The sequence below is a fragment of the Carassius gibelio genome, chromosome B12, assembly GCF_023724105.1.
Source record: "Carassius gibelio isolate Cgi1373 ecotype wild population from Czech Republic chromosome B12, carGib1.2-hapl.c, whole genome shotgun sequence".
NCBI lineage: Eukaryota > Metazoa > Chordata > Actinopteri > Cypriniformes > Cyprinidae > Carassius > Carassius gibelio.
The window spans coordinates 21,649,596-21,675,355 of NC_068407.1; the positions used below are offsets into that span (position 1 = coordinate 21,649,596).

Consider the following 25,760-nt stretch of genomic DNA (forward strand, 5'->3'; position numbering starts at 1 on the left):
ACACGTGTGTAATGAACCCAGGTCTGCAGCTGGAGAGCTTTCAGATGAGTGAACCTTACCACAATCACATCGCTCTGATGAGGTCTATAAACATGACACTAGAGAATAAATGCTTGCTTTTGGCACAGAATATACTCTACACTGCCTAGTCTATAAACAAAGATATTAAGCGATATAAACCTCTGAAGTTCACCTCGTGTGTTTCTTGCTGCTTGATTATATTTGTAAAGCAATTAAACCCAACCCCTTTCTGCAAGCAGTGTTCAAAGATTGTGAAAAAGCAACTGAAAGTACAATGTTACAGTCAGAATTTGTTACTTTTATTTTAGAAAATGTCCTTTGTAACGCGTGGCATCATACGTCACATTTCTTTTAAAATACAGAACAGACAGACAATTGTAGAACATAAACAGCCAAAAGAAGGAGAAAAAAAAAAGCATAAAAAGTAAAAGCTAACAAGCTCTTCTGACTGATTTGTTTTTCTTTTTTTGACAAAAATGGAATAGAAGGCGAAGGAGGGATGTAAGAGAAGAGAAGAAACGCAGGATAAGACACTGTACGTTAGTCAAAGAAACTATGGAGGGAGGGGGTTTAAATTATCTTCATAAAGTCTAATTTAGAATGAACTCTTCACTCTGGTGTTTTCTCTTAAAACATTTTTCCTTTTTTTTTTGCTTTTTTGTCTGAATGTGTTTGAGTTGGTGTTCCCTGCGCCAGGCCCTGGTGCCTCCACCCTCGGAGCGCCGCACAGGTGGAGGAGAGCGCTGGCCCCCAGCAGCTCTCGGGCCCTCGGTGCCCTCCCCAGAGCAGACACACACCCCCTCACGAGGATAGAGACGAGTCCTTCTGTGTGTGCTGGCCTGGTGTGCGCGGGACACACTTCTGGCTCTCCACATCTTTCAGATGTTTCTCCACCTGCAGGAAGAGCACAGATCGATTCAGAAACCGTGAAGAGTCAGTATGGATACAACAAAATTAACTCAAGCAAGAATGGAAACCTAGCGCTTGTGAAATCACAATATGAAGTGCATTTTACACCAGTTTCACACAGCTGAGAGTATGAGGACTGATCATAGCATTATCCACTTGATTCAGTTCACACGGAGACTGAACGTTAAAATAACTGCTGCCTTTTCTTTTATTATTGTCCATGTTGTAAGCCTACAGGTGCCGCTGGGAGAGATGTATGGAAGTAAAGCATTACTGAAATGAAAGGTTGCGTGACACTCACAATTTTGCGTATATGACTGAGAGCGCTCCCCTCTTTTCCTCGGCAGTTCTCCACCTGATACGGTGGAGAGATCACCACATCATCCATCACAATGATGTTCTTCTCCTGCCACTTACAGTCTTTGATGCTGGAAAACAACATCTCAACGATCAATCAGACACAAACACACATATCACTCTTACTTTACTGTGATCATCGTGAAGAACGTAGAACCCTAATGTACTGAACGCATTCTTACGTTTTGTGTATGGTCTGGAACAACTGCTGTCCCTCGGCTGACACCCCAGCACTGATGGCATAGGCCTGGGACAGCTTGTCTTCCTTCTCTGTCCTGGCACGACTGGCCAGCTGCGGAAACGAGACGTGTCAGGACGATCACGAGGTGTTATTAACCATCACACGTTCATCTGATGGATCTTCACTCACAGCACTCATGTAGAAACTAACATTAACATTAATACACACTCAAGTATTCTTTATTCCTTCATGTTATCCAAAGTAGTTAACTAATGAACTTTATTGTAGTGTGCTACTAATATTGATACACTAACAATTCTACAACACTTCACAATAATAAAAAAAAAATCATCATTTTGACTTAACACCATTGTTTCAGGTTAACACTGCGTTGCATTTCGGCTCAACTCAATTTAAACGAAGTAGACCAAAAATTACTTTTGATGCTTGATCACTTTTCTTTGGTAAGTGAAGTTAATTCTTTACAACCAATCGACTCGATTCATTAGAGAACATTAATGCTTTGCTCAGCACAGCGCTGGATAGAGGGAGTAAGTGTTATTTTATGCATTTCTTTAGTATTTGTTCATGTTTAATGCTCTTCTATGTTTGTATTTGAGTGTTTCTGGTGTGTTAGTGTTTGGGGCTTGGGTTGAGCACCTGCTATCACGAGTTAAACATTATTAATAATAAAATAAGATCTTTGCTCATGCCACGGATATAACTAAACCATCTTGTGGCTAACGCCTAAAGTGAAGTGAATCAAATGTATCGTTTTTTGTGAGTCGTTTAGAAGGATTTCTGCCTAAAATGTTACTTTCCAGTTACAGGATGTTGTCTGAGTTCAGCAGGCATAAGTTAAAACTTGTCAAATGTATCAAATTGAGTTCATGAATTGGGATTCAACAAATTTATTGGATGGAAGTCCTGCCCTCAATTAAATTGAGTTCATCCAATTATTATTATTTTTTTTTGAGTGTATAAATTCAGTCCAATTTTATTGTTTTACTTTCAGGAAAACGTTTTTTTTTTTTTTTATTCAGTATCATTCAAATGGAGTTAAATTTAAGTATTTTAATATTTATTTACTTACTTAATAATTACAAAATCCATTTTTGGTTTCTGTTTTCAGCCCAGAAGTTTCGTTTCGTTGCATCCCTTATTGTGTGAAAACACCGTATGAATATGATAAACCAAACAGCATCTGATTATCCTCACATGTACACAGCAGTGTTAGCGTCTCCTGATGAATAACTGTGAGGCAATGCTGACGTCTGGACCATAGAGGCTTAGAAACTGATGCAACATTTACAATTACATGTTTTCCATGATAGATAACGAGACGTGGCTATTAATCATATTAGTCATGGAAAAAAAACTGAAATTAAACTCCTTGCGTGGGACAGTTACACTGATGAAGGGATGCAGGATATATTAGTCACCAGTATCTGCCCATAAACGCTCTTTATACCCTTCTGATCACACCAATAAGAAGATCTGGCTGATTAAAGCTGATAATGCATCAAATCTCCCTCAGAGACACTTCAGATTCACACTGATGGTTTCTAATTGCCTGAAATATGATTGGAATCACTTCGAAAAGGACAATAATACAGTTAAGTGTGATGAAGAAGGGCAAGGCTGCATCAAATTGTGTTGAGAAGATTACTGTAAAATAGCTTAGTGGGGTTTGACAGCATTTATCCAGAATTTACAGGAACACACAAGAACACAAACACATCCGCTGGGTTAGATATGATCCAGATTCACCAAGTGTGAGAGTCTGGAGCCCACCAGGCATTATACTTTCACGTTACCGTTCTTCTTTTGTTGTTGGAAATAAATATTCCTGTAAATTCTCACTGATGGTCAGAACAATCCGTTTCATAATATCGGTCTCTCTTTTTCTGAGTCTTTGTTTCGAAAATGTAATGTTTTTGCATTAATGCCAGACTTCGTCAAGAATGAGCTCGTCTTTCGGTTTGCACCCAAACAAAAGGAAGAGGAAGTCAAGTAAAGGCACATTCACAGCATTATCTTGAAGTCTAACTACATTAGCATCCGTTCACACCAACAGAAGAGTGTATCTGAAGCTCAGACGGCTTCTGATTGGCTGACAGCCACTGACTGTGAAGATCTTACCTTGCTAATATTCAAGGATGCTAGAGGAGGCGGAGTCTCGGAGCGGTCATTAATAACATCCACGTCTGAAACATAGGCTAGGTTAACCAGGATGACATCACTGAGGTGGGGCTTAGCGCTGGAGGAAGGGCATTCTGGGAAGACAAGGGTTAAGGAGAAACCAAACCAAGACTTCCAGAGAAGATTATTAAACATCAAATCAAGCTGAATCCTGGTTTGGGAGTGATTTTAACTAATCATGGGCAGCAGGTGCTAGCACACCTGTGTTACACAGCAAACACACACTGGTTTAAGACCCAGATATATAAATGAGCAAAGAGTCAATCGAGAAACTGAAACTAACAAAAACTGACATGAGTAATTAGCTGAGCGGGTGTACAAAACAGAAGATGAGGGAAAAAGTGACAAGCTGAAGACGTCAAAGCAGCAAAGGTCATGGCGATATACACGTGTGATTTATAGAGATGAAATCTGATGAAGATCAACTGCAGACGAGTTCATCACCACAAACACTCCAGAACTCTCTCACACACACACATCCCCAGACATCCTCCACTCAACACAGAGTGTGTTATGTTTTATACACCGTGATCATCATCACATCTTCGTGATCAAAACATGCTGAAAGTCCTTCACACACAATCTAACACAGGCCTCAATGATATACTTCTATAAAAGTAGAACACTTTTTACTGCAATTGTATAAAAGTCCACTTAGCTGTGAAATCATTGTTTTTTAATGAAATAAACCTGAGTTTGAATTAAAATTTAGTATAATGAAGGTTTATAGTTTTCAGAAATCATGTTACAATGCATCAAATATGATCATCAGGCTTCTAAGGAATGTTTATTTTATACAATTATATACAACATGCGTGGCATTTTAAAACGCCTGTGGATTAATGTCAGCTATAAACAGACAGTATAGCAGCAACAGACCTGTCTGGTGTTATTTTACACATTAATTAAACGCGAATAGTCACCTCCTCGTCTCATTAGTCCACACTACTGTATTTGTTCATCAGGAGAAGAACAGAGGAATATTAGCACTACTGATCTCACAACAGCAGCCTGAGACCTCGTGTATTGAGGTAAACATGGTGTATCCTTCACACAAAGTGATACTTGAGGAAATAAATCCAGAATATATTCTGTGAGAGCTGCCATTATCGCATTAGCTTAGCACGCTAACGACATTAGCTTACGCGGACTAGTGCTACATGCTAATCACACGCTGACCACAAACAACACGCTTTCGACATTCAACCCACATCAGACCAGCTCAGCTCAGACCCCCCGCGAGACACACACCGGGGACCGTGACCAGACCCCGCACCGAGAGACACGGGAGCGGGAACAGGCCGCTAGCTCGCGCAGCTCGTTCACGCGCACATGTCCGAGGGCGAAAGGATACTCAAAGTCAACATCTTGGACGGATAATCGAAGGCCAGCACCTCTCCCTGCAGACGCTGGCCTAAACAGGTGAGGCACGAGACACGGCTCCCGACGCTGAAGTACTCCCCCGGTCCCGGAGCCGCCATCTTCTCCGCCAGGGACACCGGAGCGCGGCTTTACGTAGACGCACGCGACGCAGACACACGTGACGCCGTGAACGCACGCGACGCAGACGCACGTCAGCTGACAGGAAACAGGCTCAACCGTCAGAGTAGAATGTGAGATAAATAAAAAAACATATAAACAGATATATAAACCCTAACATTCAAATAACTTATAAATAATGTCATATATTAAACAATATGAATACAGAATAAACACATAGACCTATATAGCAAAACAACAACAAGTTCATATTTCGCCAGTTACATGCGTTTGAAAAGCTTTTGGGTTTGTTTTCATCGTTTTCATGAGTTTCTTATTTTGTATTTTCAATATGTAAAAGCAGATCTTAATAATAGTTCAGTTATTTATTAATGTATTATAAGTAATTAAAATGTACGTATTCAAAAATAATTAAAATATAAAATAATGATTCTAAATCGTAGGATTCTAAATTAATGTTTATCTATTTTCAAATGAATGAATAAAGACTGTGCACTGTAGTCCTAATATTATCTAGAATTCTCTGTGGAATACTTGATTCTGATTGGTCAGTCGCAGCATTAGTGGCTCAAGTTGGTTTTCAAATGGTACGAAACGAATTGCTTTGCATCTTGGGATGAAGCAAAGTGAAACTGAAAATGTCAGAGCAAATAATAGCTGTCGACATGTCTATAATCAAGCTGTTATGTGTATTATGTAAATATTAAATGATTTATATGATTATTATTATTATATTGTTAATGGTATTGTTGTTACTGAACAGTAAAAATTTATATGAAATATAATTAAAATGCATTTAAAATGATCATGTACACTACCAGTCAAAAGTTTTTGAACAATATTTTAATGATTTTTCAAAGAATCCTCTTCTGTTCACCAAGCCTCTATTTATTTGATCTGAAATACAGCAAAAGTAGTACAACTTTGAAATATTAGAAAACATGTGAACCTGTGTTAAAGTGTAATGTATTTCTGTGATGCTCCGCTGTATTTTCAGCATCATTCCTCCAGTCTTCAGTGTCACATGATCTTCAGAAATCAGAATAATATGATGATAGAAACATTTCTCATTAGCAATGTTGAACACAGCTGAGTATATATTTTTTTCAGGTTTCTTTGATGAACAGAAATATAATTTATCTTACTGTAGTTCTAGACTTATATGAACATGTTTACTCTGTTTAAACACATTCAGTGTTCCTCAGAATCAGTAAAAACAATCAAATGCAAAATCAGAATATTATACAAACCTGCAATAATTAAATATGCTAAATAAGACAATTTATTTATTGCTGAATGTTGTTGATCTTTCTTCTTCTGTGGCATATTCTTCATGTGATTAGTTTGAGCAGCGCCCTCTACTGTACAGACCTGAATTTACATTTCCTTCATTCCACTTTTGGTGTGAAAGGGCATTACCTTCCATAAAAAGTAACTAAGTAACGTAATTAGTGACTTTTTTTTAGGTAGCAACGAAATATAGTAATGCATTACTTTTAAAAGTAGCTTTCCCCAACACTGCTTATTTGTATGTAAGAATATCTATAGCATCTCTCTCTTACAGTAAGATGTAGCAGCAGTACTGTATCTGTTGTATGCCATGTTTTTGGGATGTTTAGACCTTTCTCAAATCTTCATCTTGGCTTACTTACCACATAAAGTCATTGCAGGTCTTAGGTCTTAAAATATCACATACTGTATACATTGCATAATTACTTTACCAGTGCCATATAAGCATCCATTGGTGAAAGTGCGAACATTTCTAATGTAACAAACTCATCTATATATCAATAAAGGAAGTTTAGGAGCACGATCAGTTATACATTTCTTAAAGCATATAAAAATGACAAGTGACATGATAAAAACACATTCTGGTTTATTGAAGTCAGGAAATGTTGTCACAGCGCTCTGAAAGCTCACGTTTACATACCAGAAACTCTGCTTAGCAAGCAAGTACATGGAAATCAACTCCAACTGAAAGATAAAAGAATGGGCAAACCCTTCAGAGGTAAACGTCACATCTCTCCTGCTGAGTTTGGTGGAGTTTAATTTTTTCGTCAGGTGTGAAGTTTATTTCTGTTTAGTTCCTAGACATACGGCAGATACACAAATGTCTGTGTATGTCGATTTCAGAGGATAAATCATGCGTCAGGTTTTGTACAGCAATAACAGCTTGCATGAAAAACCACACATCTGAGTCCGGTGTTCAAGTGTTATTTATTTAACTTTTCCCCAAAGTTGACCATGAGGCATTTCTCGATTCAAGCAAGTTTACACCGACAGCAATAGAAAGGTCAGTATGGTCGCCTTTAAGACAAGCTGTCTAGATATCTGTCCATATACTGTATTGTAGAGCCACATTGAAGCTCCGCATGTTAATAATATCATATTCTGAAGCAGAGGACTTTGAAAGGAACTAGCTGAATATTGTATTTTTACACGACAAATGCACTATTTCTAAATGGCAGGTTTGCTTTTCGGTGTGTGTGTGTGAAGTCACTGAACTGTGTTTGAGGCGTGAGGTTCATCACGCTGCATTTGGTGACGCGTTTGCAGATGTTGTATGCATGAACACATCTGGCCACTATATACAGCAAGTACACTGCGCTCTATAAAGGCTGTTATATACACTTTTTAAAAACATAATTTCGCTCTTTTATATTATTGTTCATTCATTTGCTTGAAAAATTAGAATTGCACCAAGGACAATAACTGCTATTTGATTTCTAGAAGTACAACTAATCACAGGTTATATTCCAGCATCCACTGAATGTTCGTTATTAAGGATTTCCCATCCCAGATCCCCCCACTGTCATCTCCAACCCCCTCATATTCACAGTCCATATAATCCTTACAGATGAATAAAGTGCTCTCTTTCGTCATAATGTCACAGACAGACCAAAGTTACGAATAAAAGTTTTGAAGTTAAAACAAACATACTTCACTTGATATACTAATGCTTCTCCGTGACAATGCAAGGTTCCATTTCTTAGAACACTAAAGAAACTGAAAATAGAGAAGAAGTTCTATTACTACCTTGCAAACTCCCCTGAAACTTTGTTGCGTAGTTCCCATACTGTAGAGTTCATAAGACGTCTGTGGTGTGATACATTCCTCCACTTGAAATGCGTCTGGATTGGCACTCCACTACTTCATAAATAATTATTTCATTTTGTAAATAAAAGCTTAGTATTATCCACAAAATGCCAGGGTTACTTGAAAATCATATTACGCTTCCCACGAAAGTGCTTTGAACTAATATTATTGCCACTCTACAACTGTGAATTTTGACACAAACAATATTTCTGCTCGGGAGCCAGAATTGTAAGGTAATAAGTGTAAAGATAATAATCTCCAGACATAAACTCTGAATCATTATTTTGAAAATATCTGATACCATTTCCAAAGTCCAAATCAATAGATACAAAATTAAAGACAAAATAAACCTGACACAAAACCGCTTTAATATGTCTACACATCATATAACTTAATTATAAATATTCCTCTGTTTATGCTATAACTACAACTTAATTTTTCTGAAACGGATTTGCACTTTTTACAGTCTTGAACATTTCAACAATATGATGTCAAGAAAGCCTAGCAAATGAGTTTAGTTTGAATGAGAAGAGGGATATCAGGATTAATTGAGAGAGGGAATGAGTTCAACACACAGTTTGTTGTGTTTCCGCTTTAGTGCTGGGAATGAAGGCAAGACACGATTCCTCTGTTGTGGAACGTCAATAAATGTGCTTTAAAATAATGTGCAGATCTTTAGAGGACATTTTTTTTTCACTCCAATGCTCCAAAAGGGGTCTGCCAGGGTATTTGTAGCCTGTCCGGCACCCAAGCTCTAAGTGTTTACCAACAGATTGAGTTGACTTAAAGTAGGCACAGGTAATTGTACACAACTTTTGTAACACAGTTTTTTTTAGTTTATTAAAAGTGTTTCTACTAGGCCGTTTCCTCTATTCAAAATACTGGCTTTAATAACCTCCACCTACACTTTCACTGTCACTCACACCTTATGCCCACCCTTTGGGGCGCCTATTAAACATTTGACTCCACGTAGGGTCTCTTTGGTTTGATGGGCGAGGTGGGACATTGTCTGGCATCGCGGGAAAGCTGGCGGTAGATCTTCTCCTGGTACGCCTGTGCCACTGGCATTGTCCGTGCCACCTTAACATCCTGGTACATCGGCGCCTGGCTCACTCGCTCCAGGAAGTCTCGATCACGTGCCCCTCCGTTAGCAAGCTTGCCCAGGGAGGAGGGCTGGGGCTGGACGTAGTACTCCTCCTCTAGCATGTGTCCATTCTGGGCATTATTGGTCTTATTGTAGTAGGCAATATTGCCTAGAGATGTAGGGGGGCTGTAGGAGGAGGCTGTGGATGCCTGGTGGATCAGATTCCCAGGTGACGTGGGGCTAGTGATAACCGATTCCAGAGATGACACAGGCCAGGCCCGGGAAGGCTGGTGGAGGTACTGCTGCTGAGTCCTTGCAGTCTTGTCGATGATGCCCATGAACGGAGTGTTACGGGATCGGGCGGGTTCACCCGAGTACAGTCCGCTCTGAGAGGGCGACAGGGCAGATGGCTCATCGAAGCTCCGTTCATATGCAGACTGGAGCGGGATTTCCATTTGAGCCATGGAGGAGGACGGCCTGAAGCCAGGGGCTAGATTGCAGCTGGAGCCTAAGGATATATTAACGCTAGATGGGGAGAAGCGAAGATTTACGCTCTGGGAGTGGATGAGTGGTCTGGGGGTTGGTACATGCTGTTTTAGGTCACTTGTGATGGCACTGATAGGTCTGCGCACTAGGTGCGGGATCTCCGGAGAGCCCAGCTGGCACGGTGGCAGAGCAGAAGCCGCCACTGCTCTCTCGAGCTCGTGCTTGGAGACTGGATAGTATGCCGCTGACTGACTGCGGCTTATCTGGGGGGTTTGGCTGAAGCGCATGCCTCCAGGTCCCCCTGTAGCTGAGCGGTACGCCGATGCGGGTCGCTGATGGATCTGATCTTTCCCCAAGTTTGACTCCAGGACACCAGCAGGCCCACCTCGCCCCCCATGACAGAGAGCTCCCGCACTGAGGCTAGATTGCACTTGAGACATTGATCGGCCATCCAGCGAGGGTTGGTACACCAGCCTCGGCTCTCGATCTCTGTCCCTGTCCACATCCATGGAGCTACCTTGGTACCTACTGCTAAGTGGATGCACCAACTGGCTGTACATGCTGTTACTGGGCTGGTTAGTGCGCACGATTTGCGCCATCGAGGGCTGCAGGCGCAAAGCCTGAACCTGGTGGTGCTGGCTAGTCTGAGAGCTCTGGGAAGGTTGCGACTGGAGCTGGAAGGACCGCTGGCTGCTCATCTTCAATAGTGGTGATTTAGGGCGGCTAGGTAAAGGATCCTGCTGGTAGCGGACTGGTGAGCCAGACTGGGAACGATACAGACACATGTTCTCGATCGGAGGGCTACCTCTGAATGGAGCCCCACGCCTAAGAGGAGATGGCGGAGGACTCTGATAGTCCATCCCCTGGTTACCTCCACTGCCAATGGGTGGAGGGCTGAAGCGGTAGGAGGACTGATTGGCCGAAGAGGTGTGTGGTGGACTCTGGCGGTAGTGGGAGTTCTGATGGGTTGGAGAGATGCATGGAGAGGTGGACTGGTAACTATGATGTGTAGGAGATGACATAGAGGAAGAGTTTGGGTGGAACTCGAAGGCATGCCCTCCAGATAGGTAGCCAGTGTCGTGATGGGGTGGAGAAAGGGGTGGACTGCATATAATGGCAAGGCTTGAAGCGTTCGATCGAATGTCTGAAGCAAAACCAAAGGACACGGCCTCTAGCTCTTGTTCTAGGAATTCGTCATCCTCAAACAAGTCTTGGACGGGCTCCATGTCATCCAGTCTTGGCTCAGGAGGAGGGGTGTGATGAGGGGGCTCCTCATCTTCCTCCACCGGTAAGGGAGATGGTGGTGGGGATGGAGGAGGCTCATGCTCTGGCTCCTCTGATTGGGTAACTTGCCTGTACTCCTCGTCCACACGCTGAAGGAGGCGCTGGATTTCACGACTGTTGGGACACAGCTTTATGGCTTCCCTCAGGTCTTCTAGTGCTTCCACGAATTGCCTATAAAGCGACAATGGAAATATTAAGCCACCAATAAATAACTTGAAGTGTGAAGCCCTGTTCACACTGCCAGCCACTTTCTCACAAGGCACTGTCCTGTAAAGACGCATGTGGGGCGTTCCTAGTGCTGTTGTTCTAATATCATTGGTAGACTTTACGTCTGGACATATCTTTAGAAAATGCTTTCACAACTTTATATATTGCTAATAAAACGGAAGTCGCCAGATCTCCACTGAAAATGAATGGGATCATAACGCTTTGTCTCTGTGTGTCTCTGGAGGTGTGAACAGGGCTCGAGGAAATAAACGATGGAGGAACCCTACCTGCTGCTACGCTTGGCTCGGGCTCTAGCATAGAATGCCTCGTAAGACTTCGGCTTCAGTTCCAGAGCCTTGCTAGCAAACTCTTCCGCCATACCAAAGTCCTGAAACCAAAAAGAGTGTATTTCATTTTTGTAATCTAGGGGTTGACATTTTATTATTTTGCACAGCTGTACTAGAAGTACACCAGCAGAATTCTCACAACATGCCTCATACTGCAGTTATTACAGCGTAACACAAGCTTTTATATTACTGTGCACTAGAATGAGAGTATTTTTGCTGTTCTCACATTCATTTTCCTCCGACAGCGAGACAAGTTCAGGAACAAAGACACTTTGAGCTCCTTAAAGGTCTTCAGTTCCTCACTTAATCCTTCTCTGGGAAATTTCTTCAGAGCGTTCTGGTAGCACTGAGCTGCCTCCTTCACTTTACCCATCTGCTGGGGAAAAGATGATTGACTGTGTAAATACACAGAGCCAGGGACTTTGTACTTGACAAATCTGCACAGACATCGAGTAAATCTGACCTTGTAGAAGCCATCTCCTTCCTCTAAAAGTTTACTCAGTAGGATAATCATGATGTCAGGTTTCGATGTCGCCATTGCCCAGGTAGCAGGACCTATGGGTAACAGGATGTTTGATGGGTCAAAATGAACAACTGGTTTGAGGGTAAAACATGTGGAGAGACGGAGGAGTGCAGAGAGCACTCAGGAGCAGTGCTGGGGGTAACACATTACAAGTAACGCAAGCTACGTAATCAGATTACTTTTTAATTAACTAGTAAAGTAAGGCATTACTTTTTTAATTTAGAAGGAAACATTGGAGAACCTTTTTCAAATAACTAACAGCAGTTACTTTGTTTCTATGTGTTGAGTGACAGCTCTGGTGTTGTCATGGTGACAGAGATCAGGAGTCAGTGCAGAGTGTTGTGTGTGTGAACATGATCTCACTGTAGTTCTAGACTTGTAGTTATTGCTGTATAGTGTTGAACTTTATTCTTCTGCGTCACATTCTTCATGTGGTTAGTTTGAGCAGTGCCCTCTACTGTACAGATGTGGATTTACATTTCCTTCGTTCCACTTTTGGTGTGAAAGGGCTTTAAGATTCGTCAAAGAATAACTTTTTTATATTAAAAACAAACAAGCAAGCCCTGCCCAGATTTAAAAAGTAACAAAAAAATAAATCGCTAGATTATTTTCCATAAGTAACTAAGTAACATAATTAGTTACGTTTTGTTTTAGGGAAAACGCAACATTGTAATGCAATACCTTTAAAAGTAACTTTCCCCAACGCTGCTCAGGAGTCATAACACACACAGATGGAATGAGAATGCCTTCAGTTCTCATTCCCTGTAACCTTTCATTTGTAACACTTCAGTTTAAAGTGTCAGTTAAACCTGCGGCACCCAAACACAGCCACAGAACAGAACAGAGAGCTGTCCAGACGCCCGAAGGAAAACAGGATGCACAAGCATTACCTCCTTTACACCGACTCGGCAGCGTCTGACATCCTGAGGTCAGAGGTCAGAGGTCAGGGTTTGTGAGAGCGAGGGAATGAGGATTGGGTTGTGTGAGAGTGAGATGGAGCGAGTGGCACAAGCACAGGTGGAGATGAGAGCGGTGTGTGTTTAGGTGAGTGAAAGCGTGAGCGGCAGGAAGACGAGGTGAAGAGTGATGCAGTGGCCGTGGAAGAAAGGTGAGGGGAACACAGAAAAATCAGAAGTGACTGGAGAGAAAAAAGAGCTTCGGCTGAAGAATGAGAAAGTGGAGGTAAAGTCAGCTTTATCTGCCTATAAAAATGGGGGATAATTTGTCCTTAAAGCCTCTCTTTGCATGTTTTAATGATATTTAGGAGTGGACGGCAGCAAATGTTCTTCACCTGAATGAATCAAAGACTGAAGTGAGTTCTCCTGAACTTATAATCAATCAGTTAGGCCCCTTTGAATCTAAGGTACATAATCATGCAAGGAGTCTCAGAGTCATGTTGGATGCAAAGTTAAAGTTTGTTAAGCATATCGATTCTGTGGTAAGAGGTGTTTTTTTTTTTTTTTTTTTTTTTCAATTAAGGAATATAGTGAAATTGAAACCTTTTCTGTCTTTTAATGATTTGGAAGATGATATGCTTTTTTTTTTTATTGTAATTTACTGTAATATAGCATTTCTCATGCATCAATTTCACGCTTGCATCTGCTTCAAAATGCTGCTGCCAGGCTTTAAACTGGGACTAGGAAATCTGTAAGCACCCCTTCACTGGCTTCCAGTCAAATTTAGAATTCAGTACAAGTTAGGATTATTTGTTTTAAGGGGTTAAATGGACTGGCACCAAGTTATATTAGTGAACTTCTCCAGCAGCATACATCATCTAGGCCCTTACGATCTGTACAGAGAGAAAGAGAAACAGGTAGCGAGTGAAATCCAAGGCAAACACCACAAACATAAAGAGCACGGATCTAGAGACACACAACCAAGAGTCAGTGAAGTATGAGGAGCAGCCAAACACAAGCTGAGCTACATGAAGACACACACAAACACACACACACACAGTACACAGGGATTTACAGTCATTTATATTCTTATAGACCAAACCAATGAAGTTTTCCTTTTGGGGATCGTCAGTGATTTCTGCTTTTACTTTGCTTTTAAAGTTTAAGGAAACCAGCTTCAGGAGATTTGTACGTTTTCTCAACTTCTTTTCAAGTTTATACTACAAAACATTGAGAAAACTCACAAATCTCCAGAAGTGGATTGCCTTTAACTTTAACGTTATGTAGAGTTATGCAAATATTTTTTCTCCTCAATTTACCAGTTCAAGAAGAAATAGTTGTATCTCAGACAAACATTGTCCTCCTAACAAACCATACAGCAATGGAGAGATGATTTATTTTTCAGATTTCAGATGATGTATAAATCCTTTATGACTGGTCTTGTGCTCCGGGTCACATGTGCATCAAAGCACTGCATGTGCTGTATGTTTTAATCCAAATTTGGAAAACCAGTCATATTCAAGTGTTTAAGCATAACTGTCTCCCTACAGGACTACATTATCCCTTTCAAAGATGGAAATTAAATTCCGATCAAGCTCAATAGGATCGAACGAGGGCTTGATGTCGGATTAGTTGGTTACATGTCATACCGATTTTGGCTCCTTTCTTCAGCAGGGCGAGCACCACAGACGTGTTTCTGCAGCCGACGGCGCGGTCCAGAGGACGCATCCCGCTGTAGTCCACATGCTCGATCACAGCCCCATGATCCGCCAGGAACTGAACCTGAGACACACCAGCAAAAAGAAGCTGTAGTTTAAATAGCTGATGTGATGCCTATATTTGAACAAATGTAACTGTATTTGGAAAAATATCTACCGGTAAAAGTAAAAACTTGGAAGCAATGCAACCAATTTGTTGGTTTGTTATGAGGTGGTTGGTTATATGTACTATTGTTTGTACAGTTTGCTTGGTTCTCAATATAAAAAAAATAATATTTATTAATAAAATAGTCCAATACATTTATTTATTTATTTCTGTGTACTAGCCTGGTACACAGATTTCTATTTCGATTCATACACGATTAACTCTATGGATGGGCTTTGGATATTTGATTATGTGCTTCAGTAGCACAACAGGCTTTCATTACAGCCGGAGCTTCTCAAAGTAAATCTAAGTCCAGATGTGGTCAAAATCATCTGAAGGTGTGTTTTGAGTTTGGTGGATGTAGTTTGAAAGCTCTTGGGGGAATATTTAGAAAAGTTGAAGTATTTTTTAACCTAATGTTGTCAAGTGAACTGAGACCTGGCTCACCACGTCAGAGTCTCCGTAGAAGGCGGCCAGATCGAGAGGCGTTCGTCCGTTTTTATCGGCGTGGTCCGTGGCAGCTCCTCTCTCCACCAAGAAACGAACCACAGACAGATGTCCTTTCAGACAGCCCCAGCTGAGCGCCGTCAGACCCTCCTTATCCTTCAGATCCACACACGCTCCTGCACACACACCTCCATATCAGCGCTTACTGTCCTTCACCTGAGAAGAACTCAGAGCTAAACTGTCAGAACAGATTCATCTTGAGAATGTCAGATAACTGATGATGAATTCAATTGAATAGCTGTCAGCTGGTAAATTTAAGAACACAATTAGATAATACATTTGCTCCACATGTAGAAAAGTAATCAGTTACATGACTTTAACAAAGTAACTGAAAGGGTTACACTACTGTCACGTGTGTTGCAGCTCGTACAGGTGTGTGTGATGTACCCTGAGCCACGAGGAGCTCCGCTGTGTCCAGGTGTCCCTCCGAAGCCGCCATCATGAGCGCAGTCCGGCCCTGTTTATCAGCCAGGTTCACGTCTGCTCCGTGTGACACCAGCAGATCCACCGTCTGCAAGAGTGTGTACAGCTGAAGCATGCAGAAACACTCTCTGGAGATGACAGACGTGTGTGTGTCTCAGTTACCTGCCAGTGGCCCTGACGCACAGAGCTGAAGAGCGGACACACTCCTCTGCGGTTGGGCTGGGTCACGGACGAGCCCTGCTCCAGCAGCATCTGACAGACGTCCAGCTTCCCTCGGCCGGCTGCAGCGGTCAGCGCTGAGGACACGAGCCGGACAGAGCGCTCAGTCACCACAGGGACAGTCTCACAACATTCTCTTTAGGGTAACAACACGTGTTTCTCACCACTAACAGAGCTCCTGGAGAGCAGTGAAAGATTTAAGCTCACGAAGGACTAGAGGAAGGGGGCGGGGCTGAGCTCGTTGCAGTGGATGATGTCATCAAGCTTATTAACTATGCACACAGTGATTGGCTGATCGTGTCTGTCAGCGAATCATTCATAGAAATATTGTAGAGCGTGATGTTATGTTGCCATATTCAAATAAAGATTTTAAAATGTCACTAATTAAACATTTTAATTAGCCGAGAAGAATAAACGCGGCTGATATTAAGACAAAGTTTGTAATGTTGTGATTCTCCTTTGTAGCTGGTTGGTTTGGTTTATGACTGATCTGATAGAGTCTATGTAGGAAGCTCAGTAGACTTTGAACACAGCTATAGACCCTCTACCTGTCTCGCCCCACAGGGTGTCATAGCTGTTCATCTGGGCGCGAGGAGTGTCCTCTTCATCCCCGTCAGGCAAGTCCAAGAGATAAGACACAACCTGAGAGACACAGACACAGTTATCAGGACCACAAAATGTAATAGATTTCTGTGAGTTTGTGGATGATCTGAGGCCGGTACCTCAGTGTGACCCATGCTGGCTGCTGCTGTAAAGGCCTGCTGCACTGCCACACTCTTGCTGAAGCTCGCAGGCTCCTGAGACGTCTGCTGCGGAGTCTGAGCGTCCGCTTGTGTCTGCTGTTCAGACTCCTGCTGCTGTGACTCTGGGGGCGTGGCTCGTGTGGGGGAGGGCGTGGCCTGTGACTCAGTGGGGGAGGGGCCCCAGTCACTCTGAAGGAGGAACTTCATCACCTCCAGATGTCCTCGGAGAGCAGCATGCACTAGAGCGCACTGACCGAGCTTGTCCAGGTGGTCGAGCTGTGGAGAGGATATGACATCAAATATGCCCAAATCAAAGCTCCAGTCTACTGTATGATGCTAATTCTGTGAATCATGCATGGATTCCATCAGTCATTTAGTAATTCTGATATACTATCTGATTGCTCTCAGTCTCAGAAACCCAAGTGCATGTATTGTGCAGCGTGATTCCTCGTACCTTTGCTCCCCTCTTGCACAGGGCAGTGACGATGGCCAGGTGTCCGGCGGCGGAGGCGTAGCCCAGCGGAGTGAGGCCGCTCTCAGATGCAGAGTCCACACTGACGCCGTTCTCCAGCAGCAGGTGCACCATCTCCGAGTAGCCCAGGTGAGCGTGCACACACAGCAGCGGAGCGTTGTTTAACACCTCCGTACGGTAATTCACATTAGCGCCACCCAGAATCAGCAGCCGGGACACCTACAGAGCATGCATGTGAGAAATAAACCTAATGCTGCAGAGCCAGAAAATAATACACGGTCCATGCACTGTAAAAAAAAAAAAAAGCAACTGCACATTTTCCAGTTAACAAAACCTTTTGAGTCTCAAATACAAAAAAAAATGCTATTTTCTTGAAACTGCATAGAAACCAACAAAAGCTTATTTGATTTTTTTGTCCAGGGTAGAGTGGAGAAGCACCTTAATGTTGGGTGTGTAAAGGTTTCTGAGCGACGCCAGAGCTGTGGATAAACTCTCGGTGCTGTATGACACCCACAGCCCTTGCAGGACGGATGAAGAAACCCCAACCTTCTTACTCAGTCCCTACAGCACCACACACAAGAAGCTTTAATGCATGAAATCTCAGATAATGATGGCGATCTGTGCACGACACTCTTACCTTGAATATGTGTGCTTTCAGGATATGGTGACCCAGCTCAATCGTCTGCTGTCTGTTGAGTCTGTTTTCTTGTCTGGACAACCAGAAAGCCAGAAGCGTGTGGCCATTCCTTTAAAAAACAAAACCAATGTGTAAGAAATGAGAAAATCTTCAAGCGACAGTTTTGTGTTAAACTAGACCTGTCATCATATTTCCCTCTCAGATTTCATAGAAAACCTTGAATATGTGTAGCTTTCATGTACAGTATTTGGAACTGTGACACATTGCTTCATTGCTCTGTTGTCAGCTGCTCTGGGTAACTGAATCTGCTAAATGCATAAATGTAACACAACTCTTAATTATAAAATTAAGAGGCTGTCACAGTTTTTTTTTGTGAGTAATACTGATATACTATTCTATTTTTAGAAATTAGAAATTAGAATTAGAAGTTAGAAATTTTCACTAAATAGGCCTTTTAGTTAAGTTTTAGTTATTTTAGTACCTGAATTAGGAACTTAATACATGGTATAATGCATTATAATTTTTCTTAATGTGCAGAAATGTCTAGAAATACATTATATCATGTTGTAAATAATTATAAACAAATTTAAAATGCATAGTGTAAGTGTTATTATAGATTAGCTGGTAATTATGCATAATTAGTGCATTAAACATTTTTTTTTATAATGCATTATACTTCAAGGCTTTATGTATAGTGTTACCAAAATATGTGTAACATCTTTTCGTTTTTTTTTTTTCAAGAAATGATTTTTATATATATATATATATATATATATATATGCTTTTAATTTAACAATCAAAACCCTGGCATCTCTTCATGTATAGATCTCACTAGCTCCGGCACGTTTCAGCACAATATATTTTTACAGTCTCTCTCTGAGCACTGTATTATTGTATGAGCAAAATTAAATATCGTTTGAACTCATATCTATTGACATGTTCGTGCATAAACCAATTTTTACACCTACGAATGTACATATTAAATAAAACATGTCTTGAGTATTTCAACTTTCAGTTGTCCTGTTTTCAATAAAGATTTTGAGATGTGGGTCATACAGTGGTTTATTAGAGCAGGTCTTAAATGTGACCCTGGACCACAAAACCAGTCATAAGAGTCCGTTTCTGTTTTCCATTGATGTGTGGCTTGTTCGGAGGACAATATTTGTCTGAGATACAACTATTTGAAAATCTGGAGTCTGAGGGAGTAAAACAATCGAAATATTGAGAAAATCATCTTTAAAGTTGTTCAGATGAAGTTCTCAGCAATGCATATTACTAATCAAACATTACGTTTTTATATATTTCCGGAAGGAAGTGTACAAAATATCTTCATGGAACAAGATCTTTACTGAATATCCTAATGATTTTTGGCATAAAAGAGAAATGTCTAATTGTGACTCATACACTGTGTTGTTGTCTGTTTCTACAGATACACCCCAGAGACTCAAGACTGCTTGTGTGCTGCAGAGACACATATCTGACTTTAAAAATGCTGGTTTGCTGCTTTTAGATGGTTGTGTTAATCTAAGTGCTCCAAAGCATCGTAGTCTGTGGTGAACAGAAGCGTTTGTTGGTTCGTTCTGTTTCACGACACAGAGCCAGTGCTTTCTGTCAGACCTGAGATCGCAGAGGAACTTGGTCTTCTCTCCCTCCTCTCTCCATATGAGCCACTCTCTGAAGGACGGGTGCACAAACATGCGTGTCCCATCCCGTCTCTTGACCAGGAACACCGACAGGTTCTCCATCCTCTGCTGGAAGTCGTCCCAGTCCAGCGCTCCCTGCACCGAGCCGCTGTTGATGGCCTGGTAGATCTGCTCATCGCTGAGAGGATGCAGTGAAGCCAGGGCCAGGTTGAGCAGCGGCAGGGCCCTGTCGAAGGACGACTGCGTGGGGAAGCGCATGTTACACTGCAGGAGGTAGACCTCCGCCAGACTGACCGGCACCACCTTGTAGTTGGAGCTCTTGAGCACCAGATAGCCGCGCTCGATCAGGTCAAAGGTGAGCTTCAGGTAGAGTAAGCAGCCCTGGCTGAGGGCCTTGAGGTGTGAGCTCAGCTTGCTGAAGCTGGTGTTGTCCATCTTGCCGTTGAGGGAGATGTTGTTCTGGATCTCTGCGCTGCTGTGGATGCGCTGGAGGATGTAGCTCTGCAGGTCGTGGTCGATGGCGTCGTGTTCCTCCAGAGCGTCCAGAGAGATCCGGTGGAAGGCCAGAGGTTTGGTGATCTCCTGCCAAGAAGGAAGGAGTTTAGTACATAGGAAATAATCTTTGGGAACACTTTATTGTGATGATCCCTTTTGAGCGTTCTGTTGACGACGAGCAACATTGCACCTACACACCAACAAACTCTCGTCAGTAGACTGATTAATATCAGAGAAATCTTTATTGTGATGGTGAATAGAAGTCATTTTTCAAATACGTCAACTTATTTTAACCCTTACCCTACCAGTCTACTAATATATTCCAATGAGAAGTCAACAGAATGTGTTAAAGGGACCATCAATATAAAGTCAATGAAACCATGTTATCTTAATAGTGCAACCAAGTTACTAAAAGAAACATGTATTATAACTATTTAAAATTCATCATTTCATGTCAGCAAAAAATATTTCTAACTGTAAACTCTTTAAATGAAGGTTCCTATGTGTAGACACCAGGGTCAGATGTTAACAGGGGTCCGGGTCAAAACTGTCACTGAAACACATTTCTATTTCCTTTATTTCTAAGATCTGTTAAAAATTTGGGATCAGTAAAATTGTATCATTAAAGATGCATTAAATTGATCAAAAGTGACAAGTGAGCTCTTAATGCATCTTGTTTCCTTCTGGAGCATCAGTGAATGTTTGAATCTTTTTAAATAGTTGTGTTTGAGTCCCTCAAATGTCCTCAGTCTGAAAAGATGTATCTCAAAAGTCCCTGCTGGAAAGGGTTCAAATATGCAAAGATGCTGGAAAACTGAAGAATCTGCAGGAGCTTAAAGATTGTTCTGAAGAACGCTGCTCAGTTTAACTGTTCAGAACAAACAAGGGACTCATGCACAACCATCACAAAACAGAAAGACAGTCGAGGATCATCAGGTAACAGAACACAGTACTAAGAACCAAGGGTTCCCAAACTTTTGAGTGGGGTTATTTTAATAATTTCAGCATTTTTTTTGTCTTGTGGACTAAATGTTAATATCTTTTATCTACAATATCCTACTCAGGACAGTACTAAATAAAATATAACATGCATTTAGTATGATCTCTCTTATTTTTTGAAAATTACTCATATTTTCACAGAACCTGCAAAGGGTGCCCAAACTTTCGATCCCCACTGTACATTACACTTTAACACAGATTCACACAGAAAACAGCTGATTTACATTGTAATAATATTTCACATTTTGTACAGTTTTTACTGTATTTTTGATCAAAGCGATACCTGCATGGAGGTCCTGACCGTCACCAGCAGCTTGAGCCAGACGGGGAACTTCTTGATGGTTTTACAGAGGAAAGACACAATGGTGTCACCGTAGTCTGGTTTGTGGAACTCAGCCTCATTCAGACCATCGATGAGGATGATGAGGTCTTCATCTGGACTGATCTTCCTCTCTGAGGATAAACAACAATCAACAAACTTTAACACATGCATTCAGTCTTTTGAATTATTTTACTTTCTTATAACAGAATTACAGTTTTTGCTGAAAATATCTTCACTCTCAGTTCATCAGAGATCAGGATAAGTTTGTTTCTTCATCAGATTTGTAGAAATTGTATGAGTGTCTCACCAATGGATGCTCTGCAGTGAATGGGTGCCGTCAGAATGAGAGTAAATAATATCACTTCCTCAAGTGAAAAGTGCATCATCTGTTGTTTCTCAGATCTAAATCCAGACACAGATTAGTTTAGATCTGTTTAAACGCTGCTTGATCTGTGCAGATTTCTCTCCTGATTCAGACCAGAACACTTTTTCACTGGAGGAAGTGTTATTATGGATTATTTGAGTTAAAATCATCTTAATGCTGGATGTGTTTCAGGTTTTGTCTTCTCCAGATGTTCACTGATGGACTGGAGTGCTGTGGATTATTGGGATGTTTTTATCAGACTCTCATTCTGACGGCACCCATTCACTGCAGAGCATCCACTGATGAGACACTGATGCAGTGCTACATTTCTACAAACCTGATGAAGAAACAAACTCATCCTGATCTCAGATGAACTGAGGGTGAGGATATCTTCAGCAGTTTACATTTTTGGCTGAACCTTTCACAACAACACACTCTTGATAGTTTGTTTATAACGTGCCTTTATAAAGTGTGTCCAGGGGTTCTAGCACGCCTCGTCTGAAGGCAGCGGGGGGATCCTGGACGCAGGATCGCAGACTGAGCGTGCTCTGAATGTGCGGCTCCTTCAGCAGAAGCTCTCTGTATGCGGCCAGCTGCGGCGAGCGACACAGAAGCGCTGCCACGTTGTGCACAAACTCCGGCACCAGACAGGTGTATGCATTATCTGCCTGACAGTAGTGATACGCCACGACCTGCAGGGGGCGGACAAGAGGAGCACAGCTCAGACAAACACCGGAGGGCAGGTTATATGATGATCTAGGGCCAGTTTACTGTAATTATAAACTATACGTATAATACTGATGTGCACATTATGATGTGGAACAACAATCCCTAAATGAGGAGAGGAATAACAATCTGCTGTGGCTGTATAGTGCGTCTTTATTTGTCCCCTGAGAGGTTTGAGTGGCACAGTGCTGAATTGCAAACTTATTTCCCTTCACTTGGAATTTGGCAAGACTTTGTCATTAGTTTCTGTGGGACACCCATCTCTCAGACAAGTACACATAACTGGTTCCATTAAAGAAGTAATTAGCTTAATTAGCTGCTTTAAAACATGATTCGAAGGGCAACACATCTTCTGAAGTTGCCTCAGTTTTGAGGATCATGCAGCAGAGGTAGTGCCTACTCAATAAAGAAATAAATCAAACAAACACATAACTGAGTAAAACAAATCTGCATATTATATCAAACCTTTTTTTTTCAAGACAACACATTCATGTTACAAACAAATACAAACATTAATCTAATTAAACAGAAAAAGTGAATTAAAACTATTTTTCACTCATATTATTCACACCATTCAGACAATTAACACACAGCTTAGTGATCAAGTTTGGCTAAAACATAACTCACAACGTTCTGACCTACTGTGGTGTAAAATAAAATAAAATAATCTGTTATTTCCAAATGCTGTTCCTGTGTCTCTGCATGTTCATTCAGACTGATGAGAAAACGAATTACAGAAGCAAGACGAACACACACAGACACATCCCCTCGAGCTCCACACACTCCTGAAGCTCTGTTAATGAGGTGTGATGGTGTAACGGGGAAACACTGAGTGTGAATACACACATCACATCACATCCCATCACATCCCAGCGCAGCGCAGGAGACCACGGAGACATCAGACGCAGACAGAGACCATCAGCTAGACTAGAAGACCAATTCACTCACACAAATGTTTTCAAAGGACTTTAACCGTCCAGAAAGAGAGAGTTGATTATTAATGCAGTGACTTAACTAGATCTAATAGCATTGTAAGGAAATTGCTTTCTGCCTGAATAAATATTTAATGAGGCTCACTGGCAAACTTACTTCTCTTTTTTAAACATATCTGCATAATGCAATAGCTGAGACAGCAAGCCTGCACAGGTTCAGACAGCCTTCTGTGTGTGAGCAGAAGCAATTCTACCAGTCAACAGCATCTATTGTGAGGAGACTGATGTGTGTGTGTGCGTGTGAGTGTGTGTGTGTGTGTGTGTGTGTGTGTGTGTGTGTGTGTGTGTGTGTGTGTGTGTGTGTGTGTGTGTGTGTGTGTGTGTGTGTGTGTGTGTGTGTGTGTGTGTGTGAGTGTGTGTGTGTGTGTGAGTGAGAGTGTGTGTGTGTGTGTGTGTGTGTGTGTGTGTGTGTGTGTGTGAGTGAGTGAGTGTGTGTGTGTGTGTGTGTGTGTGTACCTGTGATGCAAGCCTCCTCATGGCCTCCTCCTGCCTCCTCCTCATTTCTGGAGTTCCAGGGCAGCTTCCTCCTCCCAGTGCACCATGGGAAGTCTGCGGCTGTGTGAGAGGGATGTCATCTCCATCTGACCACACACATGCAAACAATCAAATACACTCAGTCCAGGCTCATTGGGAAAACATGCCTGCCCTGTTGTGTGTATTGCAGCAGTTCTTAACTGAAATGTCCAGTGACAGGTTTCATACTCTTTTCATCACAAGTTCAATGCTGTACCGGGTGTGATACCGAGCAAGTTTACTATGTAAGAAAAGCCAAATATATGGAGCGTTTATGTGATGCAAACATCAAATTTTATTAATTTACAAATAATGCACTGTGGTAAAAATATTTTGGGGCCATATACTACTATTGTACACTTAACATTGTGCAAAAATAAGCCTTTATTAATTAATAATCTGCACCAATTATTATAATTTGTGTAAAAAGTAATGAATGTTGGTGTTTTACTGCCACTAGTGTTCCTTCAGCTGGAAACTGCAGTGAACTGTAGGAACAAGTTTTTTTCTAGAAATGTAGACAGAGGTATTTGTTTCAAAGCACCCATGTTGATTATATTCTATTTATTATTCTGCGACAGAGAAAGACACACAGTAAACGAGCTCTCGAAGAGTAGACTGCAGCACATGTGTAGTTTGGTCAGGACACCCTGCAGAAGTGATGTAACAGGCTCACGTTTCGGCGACCCCTGTGGGCTCTCGGAGGCGATCTGTCGCATGCGGTTTCCATGGCAGCTGAGAGCCACGAGGCGCGAGATGATGGCAGTTTTGCCGAAGCCGATGCCGCCCACCAGGACCACGCCGTGATTGGTGGAGGAGTGGGCGGGGCGCAGGTAGGCGTCGACCTCCTGGAAGAGCCAATCACGGCCCGTGAACACAGAGTCCATGGTGATGCTGGGCACCTCGAAGAGCAGCGGCTTCAGAGCGATGTCCTGCAGTCTGTACGGAGCGAAGGGCCCTGGGGGGTGCACAGAGAACACAACCAGCGGTGAGAAGGAAACACACATCCTCTAAAACACACCAAACAGACACACACACACTCACAGAGAACACACAACCAGCGGTGAGAAGGAAACACACATCCTCTAAAACACACCAAACAGACACACACACACTCACAGAGAACACACAACCAGCGGTGAGAAGGAAACACACATCCTCTAAAACACACCAAACAGACACACACACACTCACAGAGAACACACAACCAGCGGTGAGAAGGAAACACACATCCTCTAAAACACACCAAACAGACACACACACACTCACAGAGAACACACAACCAGCGGTGAGAAGGAAACACACATCCTCTAAAACACACCAAACAGACACACACACACTCACAGAGAACACACAACCAGCGGTGAGAAGGAAACACACATCCTCTAAAACACACCAAACAGACACACACACACGCACAGAGAACACAACCAGCGGTGAGAAGGAAACACACATCCTCTAAAACACACCAAACAGACACACACACTCACAGAGAACACACAACCAGCGGTGAGAAGGAAACACACATCCTCTAAAACACACCAAACAGACACACACACTCACAGAGAACACACAACCAGCGGTGAGAAGGAAACACACATCCTCTAAAACACACCAAACAGACACACACACACTCACAGAGAACACACAACCAGCGGTGAGAAGGAAACACACATCCTCTAAAACACACCAAACAGACACACACACACGCACAGAGAACACAACCAGCGGTGAGAAGGAAACACACAT

At 42.1% G+C, this 25,760-nt stretch overlaps 2 protein-coding genes across 4 annotated transcripts in view; both read right to left on the bottom strand.

Annotated features, from left to right (window-relative positions):
• Positions 1-298: 298 nt before the first annotated feature.
• LOC127968724 (protein LSM12 homolog A) lies at positions 299-5,225 on the bottom strand. The gene is made up of 5 exons (XM_052570067.1): positions 5,025-5,225; positions 3,611-3,744; positions 1,470-1,579; positions 1,232-1,358; positions 299-915 (listed from the first exon to the last, which is right to left on the bottom strand). Exons 1-5 carry the CDS (start codon positions 5,149-5,151, stop codon positions 823-825), a joined length of 591 nt encoding a protein of 196 aa, XP_052426027.1. The 5' UTR covers positions 5,152-5,225; the 3' UTR covers positions 299-822.
• Positions 5,226-7,026: 1,801 nt separating this feature from the next.
• LOC127968701 (protein TANC2-like) overlaps positions 7,027-25,760 on the bottom strand; it is a 47,200-nt gene continuing 28,466 nt past the window's right edge. For all 3 annotated transcript variants that reach the window (XM_052570040.1, XM_052570038.1, XM_052570039.1), the window contains exons 6-23: positions 24,688-24,969; positions 23,955-24,079; positions 22,241-22,472; positions 21,378-21,547; positions 19,575-20,182; positions 17,958-18,066; positions 17,759-17,881; positions 17,303-17,539; positions 16,828-17,124; positions 16,654-16,747; positions 16,049-16,182; positions 15,851-15,974; positions 15,404-15,579; positions 14,743-14,875; positions 12,138-12,229; positions 11,901-12,047; positions 11,615-11,715; positions 7,027-11,291 (exon numbers count right to left, since the gene is read on the bottom strand). In XM_052570040.1, coding sequence (XP_052426000.1) covers positions 9,218-11,291; positions 11,615-11,715; positions 11,901-12,047; positions 12,138-12,229; positions 14,743-14,875; positions 15,404-15,579; positions 15,851-15,974; positions 16,049-16,182; positions 16,654-16,747; positions 16,828-17,124; positions 17,303-17,539; positions 17,759-17,881; positions 17,958-18,066; positions 19,575-20,182; positions 21,378-21,547; positions 22,241-22,472; positions 23,955-24,079; positions 24,688-24,969 — 5,258 coding nt within the window. In that variant the 3' untranslated portion in view covers positions 7,027-9,217. The remainder of the gene's footprint in view (positions 11,292-11,614; positions 11,716-11,900; positions 12,048-12,137; positions 12,230-14,742; positions 14,876-15,403; positions 15,580-15,850; positions 15,975-16,048; positions 16,183-16,653; positions 16,748-16,827; positions 17,125-17,302; positions 17,540-17,758; positions 17,882-17,957; positions 18,067-19,574; positions 20,183-21,377; positions 21,548-22,240; positions 22,473-23,954; positions 24,080-24,687; positions 24,970-25,760) is intronic.

What these genes read in the sequence shown, in the direction of transcription:
- LOC127968724 (XM_052570067.1), bottom strand. Translation starts at nt 5,151, where the DNA reads ATGGCGGCTCCGGGACCGGGGGAGTACTTCAGCGTCGGGAGCCGTGTC. An exon ending in GTCCAAGATGTTGACTTTGA is followed by an intron (nt 3,745 to 5,024) that starts GTATCCTTTCGC and finishes TTGTCTTCCCAG; the next exon opens with AATGCCCTTCCTCCAGCGCT. An exon ending in TCAGTCATATACGCAAAATT is followed by an intron (nt 916 to 1,231) that starts GTGAGTGTCACG and finishes CTCTTCCTGCAG; the next exon opens with GTGGAGAAACATCTGAAAGA.